Source organism: Odontomachus brunneus, unplaced genomic scaffold (assembly GCF_010583005.1).
Source record: "Odontomachus brunneus isolate Ranch 3 - 2012 unplaced genomic scaffold, Obru_v1 Obru_scaffold_038, whole genome shotgun sequence".
Lineage (NCBI taxonomy): Eukaryota > Metazoa > Arthropoda > Insecta > Hymenoptera > Formicidae > Odontomachus > Odontomachus brunneus.
Window position 1 is genome coordinate 2,406,245 of NW_022639488.1, and position 26,684 is coordinate 2,432,928.

The 26,684-nt window shown below is 43.6% G+C and overlaps 1 protein-coding gene across 1 annotated transcript in view; it reads right to left on the reverse strand.

The window, feature by feature from the left end:
- LOC116844005 overlaps nucleotides 1–26,684 on the reverse strand; it is a 493,975-nt gene that overhangs the window by 440,563 nt on the left and 26,728 nt on the right. The window contains exon 2 of the mRNA XM_032815042.1: nucleotides 23,297–24,190. Within this exon, the coding sequence (XP_032670933.1) occupies nucleotides 23,297–24,190 (894 nt within the window). The remainder of the gene's footprint in view (nucleotides 1–23,296; nucleotides 24,191–26,684) is intronic.

A 26,684-nucleotide genomic window follows, 5' to 3' on the forward strand; every position in this document is an offset into this window, starting at 1 on the left:
GCACCGACGACGACGACGAAGCGCGGTGCCTTTTGCAACGAGAGCGAATGGTCGATATCGCCGGCGGCGTGGGTGGGTGGGTGGGTGGGTGCACGTACCGCTCGTGTTCTCGTCGCGGTATACCCCCTTAAGGGGCTAACGCCATGCAAATGAGAGCGGACTCGGCGGAAACGAGTCGGAGGCAACTATCTTTCGTTTGTTCTCGAATTCTATTTCTGTTGCAACGGTAAAACAGCAGACTCGATCGAGCCGACTGTTAACGGTCGTTCTGCCGGTTTCACGACCCGCTCTCGCGATATAGGAAGGCGTAGAAGTTCCGCAGGTCTGGAAAACGGGTTGGGATAAGTTGAGAAAATTGAAAGGAGGTAGGCAAGAGCGAAAAAAAGTCGCGGAAATTATGAAAAGTTTCTCAAATTCGCCGCCAGGCGGGTGAAAGTTGAGAAAAAGTTATTTGATCGATATTTTAATCAACATCTCAGTGTTACAAAACTCTCAAATTCGCAGTCTAGACGCGCGAGTGTAAATTAACAGAAATTATTTGATTTATATATTAAGCACACTGAAAGAAATTACCTGATAAAAAATTAACGAACGTATATTTTCGATTAAAATAGCGATACATTTTTATACTCGATGAAGATATCCGATTAAATCGAATACTACCAATCATAATGGCATTTCATCAGATAAACAGATGAAAAAATTATGAATCAATATTTCTCATCAGATATTTCCTGATTGGATATAAAAATTGATCAGTATTTTAATCGGAAATATCCGTTTGTTAATTTCTTATCGGATAATTTCTCTCGCGTGAATTATGAAAGACATTTTTCAACCCTGACCCAAAGTGGTCCTCTCTCACCCTACACTTGAGACGAACTATCATAACTTCTCGCAAGTGGCCGTAAAGTTCAGCGAGCACAAATGGCGCTTGCATTTTTCTCGTTACCGTTGGCATTTACGACAAATGAACGGGGGAGTGGTCGGGTTTCCAATCGCCTTACGGAAAAACGCGACACCCATCGGGACCAGCGCTACCATCTCGATGGGACTCCCCATCGTCGGGTCTGACACACCACGGGAGCATAATCGACGACTCGGAACTGATGGTGTACGCGTAGCGTACCGTACGTCGCGCTAGCGCTATGTAAATCGTTAAGCCGCCGCCGCAGACGACGACGACGACGACGACGACGACGACGAGGATGACTAGCCGTATACGTCGTAAAGTTACCCGCTTCCAGGTTATAGGGAGCATTAACGTCGCGAGCGGCGATCAGGTAGAGGTACCTGTCGACGGGTACGACATACTTGGACGATACCACGTATACACACACGCTTCCGCGCACAAACGTCGGACGGACGGACGAGCGCGCTTCTGCTCGTATATATCCCGAGACTTTCATTTTCATTTTTGCATTATATGCCGACGATGGGCCCGCGAACTATGCTAACGCGCCCGTCAAACGCTGAAGCGCATTCATCCGGGATAAAATCAGACACTCGCTGGAAAAGTCTGAGGCAGTGTGGTAGCTCTCGGGCGTGCTGTCGGTTCGCGCACGAACGCGCTTTACTTCCGATACTCGCGCGCAATATGTATTCCAGCATCATTATTCATACGGAACATCATTATTCGTAACATCGTAACATCGAATGCGTCTTTTTGCGGATCCGCTCGCCGTACGGGCGAAAGCGATCGAGCGATCACGCTGACTGCGCGCATAATCGCCGCACGTTCGTTATCCAATCGTACCTCATCACTTACGAGATTTCTTTTATTTTCAATCGATTTGAAAATTGTTACACACAATTGCTTCAAAATGTCGACAAAATTGTTTCCCATAGAAATTTCCCAAGATTTTCGCACTGTAAATTCCGATCAGAACACTCAAATTTTCTCCACAATTGGTTATCCCACCATGATTGAAAATCCCATTTTTGTGTACATATTGTTGCATTTATTTTAGAATAAGGAGTCAAAAAATAAAATATATTTTTAAGAGACTTTTAGTATTTTGCTGAATAATGGAATTATTTGGAAAGTCAAAATATATGTTTCGGTCAATTCTACATTGAGAGAAATTAATTATTTTTAATAAAAAATTAACAAACGGATATTTCTCATCAAATTTCGATCAATTTTTATATCCGATCAGGATATTCGATTAAATTTTATTGAATATTTCCGATCATAATGGCATTTGATCAGATAAACCGATCAAAAAATTATAAAGTGATATTTCTCATTGGATATTTTCTGATCGGATACAAAAATTCATCGCAATACATCTATTTAGAAAAAGTTTGGATAATCTGGTCGGAACCTTTGCTATATCTGAGGATGTTTGGGAGATTTCCTGGACATGGGACCTGAATCTATAATTATTTATCCAACTTTCGGAATCTCAATTGAATCCCAAGAAATTTTCCATGTGAATTCTGTGAGACCTATCTTTGTTCACATGAAGGAAAACTGCGCTCGCGAGACGAAGCTGAAAGAGCATCAGGCACAATTACGCGCACCTCTCCCCTATGAATATATCCGATGCAATTCTCGGCATATTAGCGCCCACGTGCCCCGGCTAAAGCGCGAGGCGGCCCCACAAAGACACTCGCAGCCGAGGAGAGATATCATAGCTCGCGGTAATCACCAATGCGGGGCCCGAGCGCGCATCTACCGACCGGCTACCGCCGATGAATCATGAAATTACGTCGGTCGCGCTCTTGTCGTATCTCGTTTAACCCTTTCATTCTAAAGAACGACCACAGCCGACTGACATATTATTACGTCCTCTGTGCGATAAGAGCGATCGTCCGACTGGAACTAATATCACGGGGAGACTGATAAGTTCGCGATCGCGAGGGAATTTCGTTCGTATTTTTAGAACAGCGCGATTTAGCACCGCATAGCGCTCTTAAATCTATTTTCGCGCCAGCCTCCAGCATTGAGGTGTGCAAAACCACAGTCTACCTCGCCATCGCCACAGAATTACGATCGCGATATCAATGCTGAACCGGCGATACCATAGTTTAACGATTTGATCGATGACGTTGAATTATCGTAAGTTTTTAATAGATTTATATCGCTCAAGTCACATATTACTGAGGGAAATATCGTAAGAAGCAATGCTATAAATTATTAAGACCAGAATTGTGACTTTCTTAAGCCTTTATTTGGTGAATTTCAAAAAATTCAAGGAAACAAATTTCTTTAAATGAAGTGAATGATGTCTCCTGAATGCAGTTATGTTTTCAAAAAAGTTTTTTGTCATAACAGCTCTGTATAAACCTGTTTGTGTCGAAACTGCTGCGTAGAAAAGACAACTCCGTTGGTGTAATTGAATCTTCTGTTACTTGGGAACTAGATGAGAAACTCAGTTGTTAGGAACGATTCCCTCAGAAAGTTTCTACTTAGCTAATTGCTGTCAGTTACCTGAACCAAGTTTTAATGCAGCTGTACATTCAGACGAATGTTTTCAATCACAGTAACAGAAATATTATTTCCCATCAGCGAGCTTTACGTCTGGTTCCCGTTTAGTTATACGAAAACTTTTATCCGCATAAACACAGACAGAAGGGGCAATAATCAAATGTCGTTCCAGAGGCTAAAGCAGAAAACGAGACGTAAGTATCGTAATCGTAGACGTAAAGTAAGGCAGAGAAAAACGTAAGGCTAATAGCTTTTCATATGTTTACGTTTTTCTCTGCTTTACTTTACATCTACGACTACGACGCTTACGTCTCGTTCTTAGCCCTAACAATGCTCAATAGATGCGTCCTGCGTCTGCAACGCGTGGCTTATGAGAAATCGATGCTGCCCGAGAGAACAATATTATCAAATAGTCAATATTATGCACGAAATACTCGACATCACGCGACCTATGAAAGCATACGCTAGAGCTCAACAGCTATAAATATCGCAGAACGAACGGTATGCGGCGAGTCGGCAAAAGATAACCGCAGGAATGTGTGTGGGCTTCCCGTTAACAATTATCTTTTCTTGCTATTCATCCGACGAGTCGAACGGTGTCGTGTGCCCACCTGTGTGTCGCTCCGCGACATCGCTCCCCTCGTCATCCCCAGCCTGACTCATCAGGCCGCTAGATATCGTCTATCATACGCGGCAGTCTACCCGTCGAGCTGCTGACACAGCGCGGGAATGTTTACCCGGAACTTTAATCGTAAAGACAGAGATCGAGCGACGCGACGTAGCGCGGCGAGTCGCGTTTGCAGGTAAACGCCGGCTGATTCGTGCAGCAGAGCGATATCTGCGATTTCGACTTTTCACCACCCTGTTTAAGCTGTACCGCTGTGCCACGTGACATGTGCCGCGTGTAAATTCATTTAAATTAATTTACGCTGAAACTCTCTCTTTCTCTCCTCCCGAGTAACACACGAAGTCTTCTTAGTGCATGTCAAAGTACGGATGAAAGGAAAAATGACGACCGCTAAAGTCGACTTGGTCGTGAGCGGTAAGTGTTATTCGCGAGTGGAAATCGTCCAATTAAAATATTTTCGTAAATGGGTCGCGAGGAACTGGTCTGCAGGCGTGACGAAAACACGGCATTTCGATGCGTTCGCCGCTGTCAGCAGACTCGTAATTAAACCTTTGCATCCATGATTAAACGTCAAAGTTCGCCGGGGAAGACAGATGACAGGTCCCGGAAGTTGGTGAAGGAGCGCATCAATTAGGCTACCATGCCTGCGATAGTTGCTCGATCGATTCACCATAGACGCGATAATAAATAAAGGCCAAATCGCGGGGGGAATCTCGACGTGGCACTCAAGAATTCGAAGGTACCCGAGGCAGGGTCTTGTTTCTATCTCGGCGTTTCTCTCCGCGACGCTTACCGCGCGGCACGAGAAGTGACCTTTAATTGCGGTGCCAGATACCGACGTGACCTCGAAGAGCGCGAACTATCGGGAGATTTCGCGCCTGGAAGAGCGGGGCCCCGCTAGTAGCCGGATGAAGAAGGAGGTGAAGATGCTGGTGAAGAAGAAGGAGGAGGAGGAGGAGGAGGAGAAGGAGGAGAAGGAGGAGAAGGAGGCGAAGGAGGAGAAGGAGCAGGAGGACGTGATATCCTCCCGTCGTTCCAGGACCCAATTGAGCCGTCCAGGTGAATGCTCCGACACACCAGGACGCCAGAACGGACTTTAATGAAGAGAGACATCCAGTGTCGCGGTGCTTGACGGACTACAAGCGTTGCTAACGCGGCAGCGATCCCTCTTCCTCGTGTTCTTATTCCTTTCCCGTCTTCCCGCTGCTCATCTTCTCCTTCGTCCACCACCTCCGCGGACTTTCGAGCGACCCTTCGCGCCTCGGCCGCACGTTCGGCTTTCTTTGCCAAAGAAACCGCCGAGGTGCGATCAACTTGCTGCCAGGTACTTTCTACCGGTCACGAGCGTCTTCCAAGCGCAAAAAAAGGCAGGCGGGATATCTTGGATCGAGAAAAAACCACGCGAGCCGTCTCTCTGTCTCTCTCTCTCTCTCTCTCCCCTCCCTCCTTCCACTTCCCTCCTTACTCTTACACGTCGAGTTCTCATTGACGAGCTTTGAACTTCTTCGTCCTCGTTACGACGTCGATGGCATCGAATACCCCATTGCGAAAGTGCGCCCTTGCGCCACAACAAGTCATTATAGCGCGACTTGCCGATTTAACTCGAACGACTGACGTCAATGAAGATGTCACCGATCGGCAATTCGATACGTCTGAAATTCGCGAATCAACGATTCGTGAACAGCAGGCCACTTACGTACCTCCGTATATTGGACCGAGACTGACTATACAGAGAGAAGATATCATTCTATGTTAAGAAAAACAATTATTCAATTATTCAATACCCTTTTTCTTCCTTTAACTTCTTCAATAGTGATTTAAAATGACTGCGTAAGGCGGTTTTGTTTTTTTTTTTTACATTTAGATTTCCCTTTTCTCCTTACACTATTTTCTTTGAAAAATTTTGAAAAATAGAATATAAAATGTATTAATATATATTAGCTCGTATTTGTTATGAATTGAGAATAATATAATAGTTTCAGTAAACAAAATCAAAAGGAATTTAATATCTATATATTTTTATATATTTAATATTTATATTAAAATCTCTCCTTTTGACTTACTTAAGCGATATTATATTTAACTGTATTTACTCTTAAACTTTATTGTATTTTTTCTTAACTCATATCAAATACCTTAATAAATTATATTTAATATTTATATTATAATATACCATGAATCTATTTCTCTCTGCCAAGCATACATTCAAGTAACATTTACTTGAATGCAGTATGTACTTTTCTGTGTGTACGCAAATCCCTGTGATTTAGAAATAACAACACATCCTGCACCCGCGCGCAATCTGTATTTCGGGTCGAGGTGAGCTACGTAATTCACCGACTTGCAGGTAAAGAAGAGAATGAATATTCTATATATTCGCATGCAAATTATAGACGTTATACGCACGTAACATTTGCCCGCTTCTGCGGCCAAGTCGCAGAATGGCACCGGTCGTTTCCGTCCCGACATATCGAAACCGCAGATTATTCCAGAGAGGGACACGCAAGTTGCGGTCTTCCAACTTTCGGTTGGACTTTCGCCGCGACAAACCACGCGACCGGCTCTCCTTATCGTCGCGTCCATTCGTGTCATTTCGCTCGTCGGAAGCAACGGGAATGCTTGCAATGTTTTCAGGGAACGTTCATATCAAAATGCTTCCGCGAAATTCCATAGCAAAATTAAAACCCACCTCTCGTTCCATCGCCTATACGTTCAATCACCGTCCACACTGAGAGAAAAAATATCCAAGGAACAGTAAATATCTATTTGGCGGATACTAACAGTATATTTTTAATTTACTTATACTAATCTACAGGGTGTCTCAACTCACAAACTCTCGTGAGAACATAGAGCGGATTGAGATGAACAAAAAAATTCCCTACCATTTTGCGAAAATCGCAATAATGATCGAGATATTAATCATAGAGGATTTATGAATGATCACGCATGATATGGTAGATAAACTGTGGCGACGTCTGCCTTCATGTGCTTATACATTAAGTCAAATCGAGCAGAAAAGTCTTTTATCATTTATTATATTGTTTTGCAAATAATAACCACGTAAATTTTGAATTATTAATTAAAGGGGATTGTTGCAAATAAATATTTCGCAATTCTTGGATAGTTGTGTTCCCTCAGTGCATCTATCCATCCGTCCACTCGTCGATCGATGGCGAGCGTGCGAACGAGCGGCAACCCTTTGTGCCCGCCGAGATAAATACACCGTTCCACTTTCCTCGCGACGCGCGTCCTTCCGTGAGCGTCTTTTTACCGGGCGTTCTCTTGCACGCGTCTCAGGGACTTCAATCATAACGGCGGAGCCGGCTCCATAAATTTGTCGCAGCAACATGCGGAGAGGAGATAGCGCACGCGGCCGTACGGTACACACGAGTACACGCGGACCGCTCACGATTCCGCCATGCCCGAGAGCGAGGGATCTCTCGTTCTCTCTTTCTCAAGGCGACGCGGCGGACGAGTAGGACGGGCCACGACGGCGTAGAAAATGTCATCCTCGTGGCGGAAGAGGAGCCCCGGCAAGTCGGTGCTCGGCAAGCGTGGGATGTGGGTCGCGGGGTCTGGGTGTGATCGCCGGCGAAAAAGAAGAGAGGAGGTCGCGCGGATCGCGCCGTCTATACGACAATACGCCGGCTGAGAGGCGCGACCCCCGGGGACACTCACGTCACGCCAATAATGACCGGCTATTACCTAATAGCCGTGCAGTAAGGACCGAGCCCGTGATTCTCGATGCCGCGCCGCACGGACGACGCGTTACCGTTGATACGATACCGGCGGTGACACTCTCGGTCGGCAGTCGGTCACGTTGCGACTTCTATGCGCGACCCGCCATTGGGATAAGGAGCTCGTAACCAACGATTGGACCGCTGTGGACCACCAGCGTTGGGCGTTTACGCGTAAATTATGGTACTCTACGTCCACTGTACTCAATGCAAACTATATGCATGAGATGTCATCCGTATGTGATGACAATGAGTAGCCTATGTTGTTGGGAGAACGTATGGCTCGTTCAATACAGTTTCGTTTAGACAAGTTTCTATTTATAAAATACTTTTAGAATTTTGTTGTAGGTTTATAAACGTTATTTTATAAGCAAGTTAGAAGCAACCTACAGAATAGGGGAAACAGAAGTCACACTAGAGAATTGTGTAGACTCTAACTTGCCTAAAAACAACGTTTATAAACTTGCATCAAGATTCTAAAAATTAAATAGAAACTTTTTTAAATGAATTGTTGAACGAGTCATAGTTGATCTTCAAACATCAATAGATTAGGAGAGATTCGATTTATTTGTCATACTGTTTACATACTGATTAAAGAAGAAGATATGCAACATTTTGCATATATTTTCATATAATTTTAAATATTCTCTATATATAGTTCACATTGTCTACATGAAAATGTACACATCACATGGACAATACGTAAACAATCCGCATTGTGTTTACTAACGTAAATGCAAATGTTACTTATTTTCTCGTTATTTGGGATATATGGAATGTCTCGTCAGAGACAAACGTTTGCACGCGTCAATTAAAATTAACTTAGGATGAATCTTCTCCTTCTTTGGTCAAGAAGTGTAGGAGTACGACTGTATTTTGCGGGACGCAACATATCGCAGTAAAAGTTACATAACATAGACGATTATTGGAAATGCGTTGAAAAAATCGATAGCTGTCGTTATCCTCTAGAATAACAAAGGCAGGGTATACAGACACCGCACAATGTACTCGCGATCAATCACGGGTAATGTATGCATAGCGGTGCAAGAATATAGGCTAAGCACATCGCGCGAGATTCGGAACTTGGAAATAGAATCACGCAACGCTTGTCCCAAATGCGGAGTGCGCTATTTCTCATTGTGAAACGGTCTCGAGGAAACAAGTTTCGCCGCCGAACATTAATCGATCGTGTTCTTTGGTCTTCCGGACATGTAAGTTACATCACGCGAAGAGTCACTCACTCGAATAGGAGCGACAACGGCAAACGGAAGTTCCGCACCCTTCTCGCTTGGCTACACTGAGAGAAAAAGTATTATTTAAGAAATAAAAAATATTTCTATGTAATAATGCCCGCCACAATCCTGTTCACCATACATTTTGTTTTGTAATAATCAAAATACGAACACAGCCATCTTGGTACACGGAGAAAAATAAGTTTGCTCTTTTAGCAAAATCGTCGTTGCTACTGCATATTCATAGTGACATCAAAAAAATTTAGTTGACATAACTAATAAATTATTAAATTTATAAATTTATATATTTATAAATTAACTTTTATAAATTATTCGTTATCACAGCAGAAGTAGTTTTGTTGCCAGGATAGAAAAAATTTGTTGAGTGTATTTATCCTAAGAACCACGTTAATTTGCTATTGATGCAAAATAATGTATCCTTAGCAAATTTATTTGCTATCGGAGCAAAACTGCAACTGCTTATATAAATCCATTATGGTTCTTATAGCAAAATAATTTGTAGATTCAGCAAATTATATCCAGCAAATAGTGATTAGTATTCTTAGCAAATCTTTTTACTACTCATATAATAATGAAAAGATTTTGCTAGACCAGCAGAAAATTTGCTGGGCCAGCAAATTATTTTTCTCCGTGTACCAAGTTCAGAGTTGCCCAGTACGTAATTCCAGTCTCCGCGAGAGGTCTCCACAGCCCTCCTATCAGCCCTTAACCCTTTAAGGCGCATAATTTATGGCTACATTCTAGTAACTTCTTTTTAATGAAATATTGTCAAAAACACTCTAAATAGCACATTTATAAGGTTTTAACTGCCCGATCCTAAGTGGTCCCTATTGGTACCAGTAATACTTAAGGATGCGTTCAGATTCCCTACCCGGGTGCACTCTATTACTAGAAACACTATAGTATATGTTGCATATACTATAGCACTTCTAGTATTAGAGTGCACCCGGATAGGGAATCTGAACGTACCCTAAATGGTTAATTAAAGATCAACTACTTTACTTTGTCCGCCCATATGTTTTATTTCAATTATTTTATAAATAAAAATTGCATTTATTACCAAAAACAGTACATCATACATCTGCAGGAAATTTTATTCTAACTAGTAACACATTACTTAATTTTATTCAGTTACGATGAAGAATATTAATAGAAAATTTCGAGAGACTCGAAAACTTATTTTCCTTATTACCAAATCAGTTTTTTTTCTATTTCTTAACTGTAATATTATTCCTATTTTAATTCAGGGAAAAGTATTTGTGTTCTAAAAGGACGATTTTGTATCCACTATTCCTCTCAAAATAAATTCTAAAAAAGCACATGAGCAACATATCCCTGGCGCCATATAGCCTCAGTTTTTTCTACCTACTGAATAAATATTTTTTATTTACTAGATATTGTTTACACGCACTCTCAGTGTGCACGCATATGCACTGTGCACATCAATATCCGTGCGTGTTTCATAATAAACGTGTCGTTAAGGAAGAACAGCAGGCTTGTCATTTCGTTTGCCGCTCGGCAAGCCCACCAGAAGCACCAGAAGTACACTATCGCCTCGCGGTTATTTGTTGACAAGGAAAGGAGATAAAAGTGCCATTCTTCAAAGCTGTAAAGCGTTTACGCGTTTTACGACGGCATCCAACGGCTGCCCCGGATCTGATTTTACGATCTCATCCGCGGCAACACTTTCGACGTTTCTCACGAGGGAAACTCACCGCGAGAGAGGCGCTTCGTTCTCTCGCGATTCGCAATTCGCATCGAAGGTCCGCATGCAACGGACAATCCATCCGACAGATGTAACCGCTCGCTCCGACCTCGGCGATGACGCGAGCCATTAATTACCGGAAACGTGACCCGCTCGGTGACACGCAGCGGCACGGCGTATGCATCGGATGCTGCGGCAAGATATCACCGTATCACGAACATCACGAGAGATCCGCGTGCGCGCGCGCTACGACAAGAGGCGTCCGCTGTCAAATCACTTTCTCCCGCTGAACACGTCCCGGACGATCTGTCAGAGCAGGGGCGCTAACGGGCGAAACGATCCGATCCCGCCTGGGACCGCGACGCCCGGAAACCGGTGGATCGTGCTGTCGCTCTGCCCGGGAGAAACGTCCGGGCGAGCGACACGTTTTCCTTTTAGAGTCGTGCGACGAATATAACGAAGGAACAAACGAGTCGCGCTCATCCGCGACAATTCACCTGACGTTGTCGCCGGCGTGGATTAAGCCCGGAAGTCCGGCGCGAGGTACGCGACGGTGCGCCAAATATCTCGAATTTAGATTACCGTGAACCGTGAATTTCTGAGAAATTAGAAGATCTCATTGGATTTTGTCTCTATTTTTTCTCTAACTTATGATAATTATGAAACGATATTTTCGGCACTCTTGAGTGGGCTTGATCAAAGATTAAGATGCGTATAGAGATGTACTAATCATTACTTACACTATATTGCAAGAGTTTGTAACTTTTATCATGAAAAGTCGTTCTTTAAAGGTCTGAAATTGAATTTTTGTCTTTAATTTTAAGAAAGAAAAAACTTGAAGTACAATTTTGCCACCCTAAAAGATAGAATACTTTTAGATTTAGCAGATTGTTCTTGCAATTTCTACCTCTTCTTTATGCTTCTCCATGACAAAAATGTAATCAGAATCTAGCAGGATAAAGAATTTTTTATTTAGTCCTTGTTTTTACAATTTCAATCCCCTTCAGGAGGAGTGGTATATGCAACATATATTTTTTCTATAATCTTTTTTTATTTCCTGAGACTGTCCCTAAGAAAAATTTACTTATAAATTTATTGGGTATGACAATTTTTTTATTTGTTGTATAAATCTAAGAGTGCTTTTTATCACGCGGTGTGGAGGATGGCAAAATTGCACTTAAAAGTAAAATTGCACTCCTTAAGATAAAATAAAGATTCAAGCTTTCGAAAGTTGCATTTGCTTCATGCGTCATAAATTTAAAAAAAATGGCCAAAAACGCGTTTTTAGAAGTTTCAACCCCTTTTTTCTCAGGAACCTTACATGACAAATAATCTTTGAGGTCATATTCGTGTTCAACGTGTTCAACTCTATTTACTAAAGAATAATCCTTCATGACAAAAGTGCAAGAAATTTGTTAAAATTTGGAACAGTGTTATTTACTCAATTTTTGAAATCCCCGCACACCTCTCTTATATAATATTTGATACAATCCGTCCAAGAGTAGCGAGAACAGGCAGAGTGCCGGGACATTTCACCCTACTTGTGCAGTAAATTCTCCTCTTCGTGGATAAGATGAGAACTGTACGACGCGTTGGTGCACACTAAAGAGTACACGATTCCGGCAGAGACGCGAAATAAGAGGCGTAGGTCAGTGGGCGGTTGTATTCGCGGCTACGTCGTTTAATCGAGAAGAAAAGACGCGGTCGACCGAGCGGAATCAATTGGCCGGCCCGGTATCGCGTGCGGTAAGCCGCAAAGTCGCTCTAACGCGTATCATGAATACGAAAACGGCGGGGTAAACCGCGAAATTTAATTGCTTATTAGTTGGCCGCCTCCTCGCCGACTCGAACAGGAAAAGCCCGCGACCTTGAAAGTCGATCCCGAAGCGGCCCGCTCTCTAACCAGCGCTGGCGGCCGAACACGATGTGAAACACGTAACGCTCGCGCGCTCCTTGATTCGACTCAGGCACAAACACGATGTAAAACATATATTTAACGGTAGTCGGGTACCGTAGCGAGAGGATTGTAATCGTATACGTTTAAAGTGGTGGGTATCGAGTGTTGCTGTTTCGCAGTCGGGGAATATTAATGACGAGCAACGCGGCCGTTTCGCGAAAGTTCATCGACTTTCCTTCCCTCCGCGCGAATCGCGCAAAAACGCGATTGCCGGCGACGCAAGGACGTCTTACGTAACTCGGCTCGCCAGGCGCGGAAAGACGCGTATCATCGGATCCCCTAATCACGCGGCAGATGTCGCGACGAACGGGCAAGTCGGCCCCCCGATCGAGCTCTTTACGCAAGAGCTGAGATTTGCAAGCATTCCGCGACGTGCACATCCGAGTCGAAGGTGAAGAAATGTAAATAGCGCTCAAAGAAACGCATACACAAAAAATATCATTCTACTCCTAAGAAAAGCGATAGTTTCCCCTCTTGTAAGTAACCTTTGTTACCTTCAACAAAAAATATTTTCTTTTATATAGTTTTGATGTAGTTTAGAAACAATTTTTCAGTTTTTTTCCGCGGATTATTTCTTTCCCAAGAGAGTCAAAAAATTCGTTTAGAAAAAATCATACATGTTTGGTTAGAACCTGCTAATTTTGTTTTAAATTGATATTCTTATTTGAAATATTAAACTTTTATTAGAACCTAGAATGTATTAAATTTAACACTTGTAAGATGAACTTATGATATGTAGATTTGCGAATATACAAATGTATAAGGTAGTTGAAGCAAGTAACTTAACAAGTAATCATAAGTTACTTGTGTTAATAAGTTATTTAAAAAATCTTCTAAATTTATTTGAATGCAGTATGCATTTTTCTGTGTGCAATCATTGCAAAAATGATCTAGATACAAAAAAATTTGCACTTAATCAATATAGATGACAGAAGTTCTATCTGTATCAGGCAGATTATCAGAGATTTACTATTTCTACTCATTAATATACATATATGCTCATTAATATACATATACAATTTATATAATTTGAACGCAATCTTTACTGTGTAATACTTTCCCCGTGTGTGATTACCACGCGTGTCACGATCGCCGCGTGCGAAGAATTTTCTTTTCTTCGCATCGAAACGCCATGTTCGCGACATGTATTTGCAAGGCGCGATCTCTCGGTTGTTGCGGTTGTTTCAATTCCGGCGAGCTTGTCGATCGCTCGTTCTCCCCGTGGTCGCGGCATGATTTTGCAATTACAAAGACGAGCGGACGGAGCGAGCCCTTTGGGTACGCACGAGCATAACCCGGAAATCGCCCGATATCGGGGGAGAAGGGAGGGGGAGCCCCGATGTGCCGGGGTCCGCGAACGTTGACACCTTATTATCGCCGCGCCTCGGGCTGCGATCGTCAGGGAAGACATCGGCGCTCTCTGCGCGCTCTCCGCGCCGCGGCGAAAGTCCCGGGGAGAAAAGAATGGCCCGCTAAACTATATACCGATCGGAAGTCACGCGGAATAATCCCGGCTCGGCCTGTCGCTCTCAAGAGAATCGCGCGCGATTCGATCGCGCGGCACCGGCCGCGATCATCTCGGCCACCGGCCACGGTTCAATGAGAGAACGATCCTTTATTCGACCCTTACCTCGGCCTTAACGCCGAAAATAAAGAAGCTAGAGAGAAACTCGGTCGAGACACTTCTTTGGGAATCACGAACGGTCGTTTAATTCTCGCGTGTCTAATGAATTACGCCGATATCGCGAAACGAGGACGTCTGATGTCGTTCCGTGACTTTGCTTCGTGTATTCCGTCAACAGATCAATCGATAAGCGCACACATACATACACACAGAAAAATACATAACGGCTTTCAAGTGTCACTTATATCTCAAGTACTTCATACTCTCTAAATTTCTTGGAGTAAAGTTTCGCTCGCCAAATAGAGTGAGTCGTTCGAATTTGAATGATTGTTCGCTCGTACAAAAGTCACTTCTGCACTCTGAATCATCATGAGAGAACATTTTCACTTGAGACTGAAGAGCGAATCTGATATGCTCACAAATTCGCCCCAATCAATTGAAGCATTTGCTCATATGAAGTCAGAATCTAGCTTGAATGGAACATTCACATTAAAAAGAAGAATCTTGTTGTCGAAACGAAAATTTGATACATTGCACCACACTGAGAGAAATTATTCGATAAAAAATTAATAAAAGGTTATTTCCGATTAAATTCCGATCAATTTTTATATCTGATCAGGATATCCGATTAAATGAATACTTCCGATCATAATGGCATCTCGTCAGATAATCGATGAAAAAATTATGAATCATATTTTTCATGGGATGTTTTCTGATTGGATATTAAAATTCATCGCAGTGGAATATTTTTCTGTGTGCACTTTAGATCTATAATTTGACAGTTTTAATATTAGTACATTCAGAAGAAATCGCAATGAGAAATATTAACCAATTAATTTGAAACTTGCCGAAACATCGCGAATAAATTAAAAATTAGTTATCACTCTGCATTCTATTGCACATAGTTCCTCAAAAACAAAAGCGAAAATTCAACGGCGCTCTGCCGCGCGTGAGCTTTCGCGATTAAAGAGATCCAACACCGTTATGCAATCGGAAATTGCGGCTATATCGGGTGATGAAAAAAGGGCGGCGTAAGGTGGTAATTCTCAGCGCGGTCGGGACGCAAGATTTATGAGGTCGGAGGTTAAGTTCAATAAAAACGATGCGAGGGATTTTGAGAAGAGGGACGGCGGAAGTACGTGTTGCGCGTACGGACGGTTCTTCCTCCTCCTCCATCCCTCCCCTCCTTCCCCTCCTCCCCGTGCTCGCCCTCTTCTTCTCCCACGAGAGAGCGGTTGATCTCTCGCGGATGAACACAAACGCCACGCCGTATTACCGAAGAAAGCGACGAAGAATGGGGAACACGAAGAGACCCAATAAACCTACATCGGCGTTCGTAGTATCGTGTTACCCTTGCCTCGACGAGATCTTGCAAAAAAAGTCGTTACAATCGTTACCTTCCCCGCTTTCGAAACGACGCAGTGGAACCTTTCGAAAACACATGCCGTGACTCGCGCGACAGAGGCACTTCGGGGGAAAAAAAGGTGCGCTGCGGGCTTTTTTGCGAGCGTTGCGAATTATGCGCGACTTCGGAAGACGTCGGCCGAGCGTAACTTTCGACGCCGCCTTTCGTTTCGCGAGACAGGGACAGGTCGTGATAGAGGGATTATCGAGCTGTCCCAGAAACGCCAACAGTTACGGCTTGGTTGACTAACCGTATCGATAAACAAAACCGATCCCGATCGATTTTCACACAAAGCGAATACTACGATTGGGGACCGCCGACTTTTCTCAAATTAAATATCTCGCAAGCAAGACGACACAGTTGTCGCTTTCATGAGACTACAATTATGACAATTTTGTTTTCTAATGATGACGTACACTTAGAGAAATTATCTGATAAAAAATTAACAAACGGATATTTCCGATCAAAATACCGATGAATTTTTATATCCGATCAGGATACGCGATTTTATCGAATATTTCCGATCATAATGACATTTCATCAGATAAACCGATGGAAAAATTATGAACCGATATTTCTCATTGGATATTTCCTGATCAGGTACCAAAATTCATCGGAATTTTGATCGGAAATATATATTTGTTAATTTCTTCAAATAATTTCTCTTAATGTAACCTCCATTTATAGAAAGGAAACTACCGATCTGATAGATTTTTCGAGATGGTCAACTGCATGATCCTTTGATGAATATTATAACTTCAATCATTTCTAAACTTTAGTTCGCTTTATGTTCGCTTATGTGCGATAAAGGGCGTTATAGATCAATTATTTATACGTACATATGTAAATACTGATAGATCATTTTGTGTTACAAAAGGTGCACCATGAGGAAGTGAATCTACTTGACGAGATTTTTCGTTTGAACCTGTCGTTTGAACAGAACCTGCTCAATATAGATCATAAGGAATCATAGAATTTTTTCTAACTTTGACGCCCTTTGGTGAGCAAACTAAGGCCCATACAGAAAAATAAATATTACCATATTTTTTCTCATAAGAAACTGAAGAGATAGGTAGGATCACTCTGGTCATTTCGGCAATGTTTACTGTAAACTTTATCTCGTTTTCAATTAAAGTTTATATGAAACCAGCACAGGGGGACTTCATTTTTAACGAAATATCTAATAATTTCAAGAACAAAAAACCGCTCTATCCTTCTTTTCTGCACGGAAAAAAAAGATTTGGTTGAATTAACCAAATATCTCGTCGAATATGATCCAGAAATTCCGACTAAAGTAACCCGAATTCTGCTCAAGTTAACAAGATTTTTGCTTGACTTAAACAGAATTCGGGTTACTGCGATCGGAATTTCTGGATCGTTCATATTCGATCAGATATTTGATACATTCAACCAAATCTTTTTTTTCCGTGTGGATACGATATCTCGTTTTCGGACTTTTATCCATCTAGGTCAGTGCGCTGTGCGCGAAGCAACGGCATCTTCTCTCTTCCTAGTTTTACACCCGTGCATGCACACACATGCGTGCGTGAGTGAATGCGTACATGCGTACGCTCGCAATCGGCTTCTCCGGTGACTTACGACCGTGTACATACTGACGAAGCACACAGCCGAAGAGAGCATAGTGGTTGGTGGCGGTGGCGGCGGCGGCGGCAGCGTAAAACCGTCATTACCGCCAATTACAATAAATCCCGCGCCGTATTCTCCGCTTATCGTTTTCCGCGCGTCTACGTTGGAGGTGCGGCTTAATCTATAATCCGACGTGAAGGTAACGGAGCGTAGATATACGGGGTGTCCCAGACCACCGCGTGGAGAGCATTAGCCGCGGACACCGAACGTCGAAAAACGCGACAGTTGTCTCGCGGAACATTAATAATTCTCCGGTCGTGAACCAGTTTGTCAGCTGCGATAAGCGGAAAATTCGAACGAAGCTTAGGGGAAGGGGAGGAGGCATCTGATAACACATGTCCTTCGATCAATCACCGTGATGGATATCTAGGGGCATGAAAAGATACGGAGCATTCGCGACATCGCGGACACACTGAGAGAAATCATTCGATGAAAAATTAACAAACAGATATTTCCGATCAAAATACCGTAAATTTTTATATCCGATGGATAAGATGTATCGGTTCATAATTTTTTCATCTGTTTATCTAATGAAATGCCATTATAATCGGAAATATCCGATAAAATTTAATCGGATATCCTGATGGGATATAAAAATTGATCAGTAGCATCTAGCTGTCACGTGTGAAAATCACTGCTCTCACGTAGCAATAGATTGTAAGAGTTTCCCATGGATTTTCAGTTTGTGCCGTTAAATTTCTTATATTTGAAGCACACAATTCTACAATTCTTGGAGCAACGTTATAGCAACGCTTCAACCCGGAATACTCCCGGTACCCGACATCTTTTCATGTGGGTTTGATCAAATTTATTTTCGCACCATTCGACCCCTGTTATAACCGATTACCGCCCGTGCAGCCAGTGATTCTCAAATATGACAACTGGAAGAATAACTCCACTAGAAAAAAAAAGTGTTCCAACCGTTTCGCTCTCATACACGACGCAGAATCGCGCGAGACACCCCGTACAGGTGTGCGTGTCTCGAAAAGAGAGACTCCTTCATAAGAGGAAGACAAGAAGCGAAGAGAGAGTAACAGAGACGGATCCGCAGAGAGAGAAAAAGAGAGAGAGGGAGGAGAGAGAGAGAGGCAGAGAGAGGAAAGCGGGCGTGTGCAGCGAGCACAACCGGCGCGGGCAATCATTTTCCGCGGCTACACTTTCACGACTGATGATCGGGTAGCGTTTCAGCGGCGATCGGCACCGTCGACCGGCCAGATTTACGCCACCCCGTAATGTGCGTATGCGTCGTACGCATACGCGTGCGTGGCGCGCATTCGCGAGCGCGCGGTGAACGTCAACGACGCGCCGCGAACTAATGGCGGTGTAAACGCAACCACCTTGTGGATACACACCGTGCTTATTCGCGGGGCCCCGCTATACATCGCCTGGAGACCTCGTCGTCGTTCGCTCGTCTAGAGACAAGTGGAACGAACTCGCACGCCACCCATGGGACTTCCGCGTCTTTCCGCGAGGTGCGTCAGATCGGCCCGTTAGAAAAACCGAGTTCCGCTATATGTAGATGGTTACCGATTGCACTGAATTGCAACCAAACGATCGATCGCGAATGAGCGCGCGGACACACGCGTGCTGAATCGAGACGCGTTATCTCGATCGGAAATAAGTCGTGAACCCGCCAATCGATCGGCGCAATTCAATTGCGAAAAATGTCTGTCTTATTGATCTTATCACACGTTTTACAAAGTTACTTTGAATCGTCAATTTTTCATACACACGAGGAACGCCTTATAATATCCTGAGACAAGTTATTCGACAAGAAATTAACAAACGTATATTTCCAATCAAAACACCACTGAATTTTTTATGTGATCCATCCGATAAGAAATATCGGTTCATAATTTTTTCATCTGATGAAGTTATAATCGAAAGTATCCAATTAAATTGGATATCCCGATCAGATATAAAAAATTCTTCAATATTTTAATCGGAAATATCCGTTTGTTAATTTTTTATCGGATAAATTCTCTCAGTGTATTTTTATGAGCTAAATTATTCTTGCATAATTACGATCAATTATTCCTTTTAATTAAATAAAAGAATTTAGATTTGAGTAAATGTTATTTTTAATACCTATTGTAAATCAATATTTTTAATTTTTTATATATCTCTTCTCTCACAGTATATGAAATGAAAAGATAGTCAATTTTTATAATATGTCGATTTATTCCTCGGTTACAAAATTCTCTGGCAATTTTTACTATAAAATTCTCCTCGTGCACAAACAAAGAAGAAAAGGATTGTTGAGATCAACGTTAAAAGTATTTCAATAATAATTTCATACACAGCGATCTCTCCCGCTGCACAATCGATCCTATTATCGATCAATATTAGGAATCACCGTTCACGTGATGGTGAGTCATCCAGCAACGAGCCGTCTGCACACCTAACGATCGCACGATCGTATCGACTCGTAATTGCCGATTTTTGCCCGGAGGAATCGCGAGCAGGAAAACGCGGACTCTCTCACCCAGATACCTACATAGTGCCTCCTCGCCGCGCGGTTGGAGTCCGGCCTCGTGGCTCCGCGGGTTAGCCTAGGTTAGACCGGGTTCGCCGAGGTACTTGTTAGGGCGGACCCGGCGAGACGGAGGTGTGTATGGGAATTGCGGGTCGTGCTCATTAATTATATCGGACGTGATCTATCTGGACCACGGCTGGTTGCGCGGTCGCTCGAGAGTCACCACGTGCACTCCACGCGGCGGACGGCGTGCATCGGCGGCGACCACGCCGAGTTCTCTCTCCGGAGAGAGAACCGTGTTCGATCGTGTACCCACCTAGCTGCCGAAACCTCATGCCAATTCGCTTACTTCCCGATCGTGAGTTCTCACCGCAAATATTTCAAATTGACAATGGCCGGATGTTACCATGCAATTAGTAGTTCCAATAAAAACCTTTTCATTACCCAAGATTCGACAAGATTCCTTTTTCTGTAAATATATAAATATGACTGAGTTACTCGAAACTCAGTTGACTCTCAGTTGACTCAGTTGATCTCGTGAAAACGGCATTGAAAGTTGCTTGATCTTTCTACTTTACTTGATACTTTCGTTTTACACCATTCTATTAATATATCTCTATCTACTCACAACAAAAAAGATCTAAACTTTATAGGCATCTAAATATAAATAAAAGGAAATTTCTATTTTCTACTAGTTGCGTCATTTTTATTAATTGCGTCTTTTTTATCCATTTTTTAAAAGATTAAGCTTATCAACGAATATGATTAAAGAAAAGAAAATTGACCATACTTGACTTTTTGAACAATTGTGAATGAGAGAGAAAGAGAAACTTAGTGTTATTTATATTTTCTGAATCAAATCTTTGTCTTCATTTTTCTCGAAATATATTCCATATGGATTGAATCATTCTTGCATAACTACGGCCAATTGTTTTCATGGAAAGTCAAGGTTTTAAAAAAATGTGTATTTTCTCACACGGGATCTCACACAGACGGTATTAATGCGCGGATAAGATAAGCGACTTTAGTTCTATACGATGTGCATTAATGTGAATAAGTCAAGTGGCGCGGGGGCATGTCTCTGGATGAGGTCGTGCAGAGAAAGTCGAGATGCTTAAACTTTCAATCAGGATGTCATAAGCGTTAGGCGAAGTAACGCTCTGTATCCGATATATACGTCGAGTCATGTTTCCTCGCACGAATTGTCATCGGCGAGACGCGATCGATAAAGGAGACAAATCCTGCGCGTTACGCCCACGCCAAATTCCACGCGGCGCACTACGAGCTGAACGAGCTGATATCGATGTATACACATGCATCGATAATGGTCCTACTCTCTTTCTTGACTCTGAAACTTGCCGGCACTTCTTTCGTTATTCAGCTCGCGAGCTGCTCTTCACGTGATGTTCTCCGAGATAAATCGTTGATTGTACACGGAAAAAAAGATTTGGTTGAATTAACCAGATATTTGGTCGAATATGAACGATCCAGAAATTCCGATCGAAGTAACCCGAATTCTGTTTAAGTTAACAAGATGTTTGGTTGACTTAAACAGAATTCGGGTTACTTCAATCGGAATTTCTGGATCGTTTATATTCGACCAGATATTTGGTTAATTGAACCAAATCTTTTTTTCTGTATACAAAATCCTAAGGTACGATGGAATTTAGCGGATACACTTTGGTCGCTTAACATATGAAAATTGTTATGGAAAAAACTTACACGAATTTTGTTCCTCTGTTGTTTGAATATTATAAATGAACAATGATAAAAGTGACAATAAAATGCCCCAAAAAATATAATCTCGTCCTTAGCGGATTCTTCCTTCGCGGATTCTTTTAAAATCAAAAGGAAGATAAAAAAAGCAATTCCAATAACTTTTTCATCTAAAAATATTGTTTTCAGTGTACAGAAATCTTTCCGTTCCTACAACGATCACCCATCGCAGCGACTTTCACGAGAAATTCTACATACTAGCTATTAGACATCCGATAAAATGTACGTTGAATCGGACACCGCGGTTTCGCGAGAACGTTCGCGAGGCACCGATCGCCGGTATAAATCATAACGATGGAAAATGAAGCGCCGTAAATCACGACGATGAAAAACGCGAGTACGCCGTATTTCTTCCTATCCGTGGAAATTACGTTTTAATCATTGCTGGTAGCGCATTAAGAGTAAGAGCATAAATTACGAACGGGGAAGCCTTCCTCTGCCTATGCCCGGTATGTGTTGCAATTTGCTTTACTGCCACCACGCGCGCGCGCGGTGGTTACCGTGCTTGTGGTTTGTATTCGAATGGACATTGTTCGTTCCTTTTGCACGCATATACGCGTCCCTCGGCGCCGTTAGTCTCGACTATAGTCGCCGAACGACGGGAATTCGATTTATCGGGCACGGCCATCAAGCAGATTTAATATCATCCGCGATCGTAAACTTTTGCTCGCCTATCTATTATGAAAGTTCATGCCGGCGAAACAATAGTGGCGACTGCTATCGACGCGCTCGCGACGTCTCTAAATCCGCATCGCTTCGCCCCCTCGGACTTGATCGACGAGTTTAATAGAACAAACTTGCAAAGCAAATATCTCAATTCTCAAGAGGGACAATGATATTGTGTACACGTGTTATGTACAGTAATGCATTTGCAATGAATATGCTGTTAATCCGCTAACATTTTGTCACGGCTGAATACACTGAGAGAAATTATCCGATAAAAACTTAACAAACTAATATTTCCGATCAAAATACCGGTGAATTTTTATATCCGATTAATGCTGCAATTCTATGCGGACTGTATGTCATATGATAACTTGTAAATATCTACGATTTTTTTTTTTCGTAAGCTATGACTTTACGATTTTACGATTTACTTGTAATTTAACATAAAATTATATATATTTTATGTTAAATTTTACTCGTATTTAACATAAATTTAATCGGATATTTCCGATCACACATAATCGCACTTCGTCAGATAAACTAAAAATTATGAACCGATATTTCTCATCGGATACAAAAATTCATCGTTATTTTGATCGGAAACATTCGTTTGTTATGCTGCAATTCTAAGCAAATATACGAGTAAATAAAGTCGTAGCTTACGAATCAATCGTAATATTGGTAAAATTCACTAACCATAACTTTATTGACAACTTCTAGTTAGTCGTAAGATTTACGAGAAATCGTAGATATTTACGAGTTATCGTATGACATACGATCCGCATAAAATTGCAGATCTATTCACAAGTTCTCACGAGTCTTACGAGAACAAATTACAAGTGTTACGATTTTGTCTAGAATTGCAGTTAATTTCTAATCGAATAATTTCTCTCAGTGTACCAGCGACCAATGTCGATCAGCGATTGCAAAAATAACTTCTTCCGCCGTTTATTAACTCAGGAATACCAACAGTTTGTGAGACAACTTACCCCACAGAACGCAGGAACCGGTAACGCTGCCTCCTCATCGCCATCGACGGATACCTCTGGTTTTTCCGCTTCCTCCGCGACGATCGTTGGCTCCGTATCGAGATCCGCGGTAGTTTCCGCCGTTTCTGCTATTAGCGTGTCGCTCGAGTCGCACTTGTTCAAATTCGTGTCTTCCGTCGTCAACGTCTCGAGCGAGACCGCGTCGTTCTTCTTCTCATTCTCGTCGTGGAATCGCTCCTGCTCCCTGATCGGGACCTTCTCATCCGGAGCGCATTGCTCCGGGCCTGAGTCCTTGGCGTCCTCGTACAGGGACGTCCTGCTTCTGTTGAGATCGGTTCTGCGATCCTCCTCTAACAGCCTGGCGAGAGCCTCGTCCGCAGTCTTGTCGAGGTGCTCGCCCTTAAAGAGACTCGCTTCGGGTGTTTCAGGCACAGGATTCTCCAAGGGTTCCGCGTCGCGGGCCTGCTGCTCGAGTCTCTCCTCGGAGAACTCCTTGTACCTCTCCGCGGACTCGTCCTGATCCTCGCGACTGCTCGCGCACGTCGGCACGTCTTCCAAGTACCACGAGGTGCAGTTCTCCTGGCGTTTCTTCTCCGCGACGCTCTCGTCGCCCTTGGACAGGGCGCCTTTGCACTTCCTTAGGTAGCTCTTCACCTTCTTCGTCTTGCTCTTTCTAGTCTCTTGGCTGCGCGGCAGGTTGTGGTCCGCATGATCATCCGCGGCGATCACCTCCGCAACGGGCGGCTTCGTCTGCGCCTTCTCGGGATCTTGCGGCTCCGCTTTCGAGATCTTGGACTCGACGGTGTCGTCGAGAAAGGCGCGCGGATCTTGCTGATCGCTAGCCAGCGTCCAGGTCTCCTCCTTCTCCGGCGGCCGGCGATCCGCCGGTATCACCTGCAACCAGCGATAAATTCGTCAAGTAACACATCATTCCTGTAATCTGTATCGCCGCGTGAACGACTAAGTTTATGAGTCATTAATTACGATCGCTCGTTCGCGCGTGCGCTCTCTCGTCTTTGCTACTTGTCCCGTCACACCGAGCAAATCGCCATAACTCTTCGCCGACACGCCGTAAATCCGGCGCATTAGGAAGCGGTGGCGGAAATTCTCTCACAATGGGCTCACGTTTCGATTAATTTGCATAATCGACTCGGTGGGAAAATCGCGCGGCACTCGGTGGTGCTCGCGGGGCGCTCGGCGAAAAAAGCCAACTCCAAGGCAAGGTGAACGATACGAGATTGCGGCGGCGCGGCCGGTCACTCGATCGAGTGGCTTTCGCAACGGTCGCCCCGGAGATCGGTTGGAGGTAGCGCGCGCCACGATCGGGCACAACCGGCGACCGGCCGGTCGGTGCAACGACGGTAAAATGCACGTAAAACAATGGGCTTACAGTAAATATCGACGACGACGACGACGGCGCCGTCGGCGCGGCTAATATCAACCCCGTGCGGCGCATAACGATGATATTTTACGCCGCGGCTACGCGAAGCGTGCGCCCATAAGACCGCCGGGAATACAACTTCCTCCCGTAATATCTCCGATTTCATAATGCGCCGCGGACCTCTCGCGGTTTCCTGCTCTCTGAAATACGGCGATGCGCCGCTCCCGCGGACGTGAGTCATCGCGCGAAACGCGAATGCTAAGTGCCCGGGCTACCTCTTCTCCTCCACCTGCATCCGCGAGGCGAGGGCGAGCCCGGAGAGATGAGATCGTAACCCTCGCGAGCGCTCTCGCAGCATATGGCGGTGAGGATCGAGTGTTTGCGAGAAAACAAGTGAACCCGGGGTGCGCCCGACATAATAGGACAGATGTATACAGGAGATACAATGCCTCCTCTGGGACACAATGAAAAGAGATGTCTGCGGTACGCTAATACTAGTTCACCTCGTGCATGAAATTCTCCACGTGCGCGGGATATCGACCGGTTAAACAGACCCACCGTGACTTCTTAAGCGAACTTGCACTTTCCATCGAGTAATCTGTAAATTTCTTGAAGTGAGAAGTACCCGAGAAATACACTTTCTCTCAGTATGAGGAAATCCAAAGTTTCCCCAATATTTTTCCTGATCTTCATTTTACGTTACACTGAGAAAAATTGTTCGATAAGAAACTAACAAACGGATATTTTTGATCAAAGTACCGACAAATTTTTGTACATAATCAGGAAACATCTGATGTGAGATATCGGTTTATAATTTTTTTATCGATTTATCTGATGAAACGCCGTTATGATCGAAAATATTCGATTAAATTTAATCGGATATCCTGATCAAATATAAAAGTTCATCGATATTCTGATTAGAAATATTCGTTTGTTTATCGGATAATTTCTCTCAGTGTAGGAGTGAATAAAATGCGTATTGATACTTTTAAAATAATTTTATTACTGGAAAATGTTTTCAAAATATGGAAAATATTTTATTGCCTGGAAAGTATTTTACTTTTTGATATTTTATTCTATTGAATAAAATAGAGTTAGTATAAAAATAAGACGCTATTTGACGTACCATAAAAATATACCAACATTCAACTGAAAATAAAAGCTAATTCCCATAGTATTTACGTCTCGATTCTAAACCCGCGCATATTTGGGACAAGAATGTGATTTCTAATTGTGGTACTGTAACGGGATAACCAATTTTGAGACAAATGTGGGAACTCTAATCAAAATGTATACTGCACATCTGGGAAAGTCTTGGAAAATATTTCTGTGCTGGACTCGGCGGTGCTGCAGACGCGAAACGGACGATCGCGATCGCGCCATTGTCAAGGTTCCGCGCGATCCCATCTCCCACAGCTTCCATATAAACGCGCGAAAGCAGCGCGGACGGATATCCCCTGCCTGCGAATAAATCCTAGCGGCCTGGCGGAGTTTGCATGTTTTTGCGGCGCGGCAAAAATAGCCGCGCCGGCGAATCGACAGCGGCCGGAGCTGGTTTTGTATCGCTCCCTCCCTTCGCCCGCACGAAAGGGGGACCACGGTGATGCTGTGCCCGGTGAGATTGAATCTCCGCGATGACGCGATAGCGAGAGATGAGGCGTGGGAGCCGCCGCCGAGAGTCGGGCTAATCTCTCGAGCAGCTCTCATTCGGTGCGCGTGTCTCCTCCGAATGCGCCGGCGGCCGCGTTCTTGTGCCATCAAGAGGGAAAGTTCCCCCGAGTAGTTGCGGCCGCTGCCGGGCTCGGGATCGCGCCTTTCCTCACGTGGCGAGCCACGTCGCGCGTCCGCCAGAAAAGAATGCGCGCGAGGAATATATCGCGAGCATAATACAGAGCGAGGCCAAAGCTGCTTATTGTATGTGCGCAAAACGACGGCCAAAGCATTACCGTACCGGCCAGTCTCTCTCTCTCTCTCTCTCTCTCTCTCTCTCTCTCTCTCTCTCTCTCT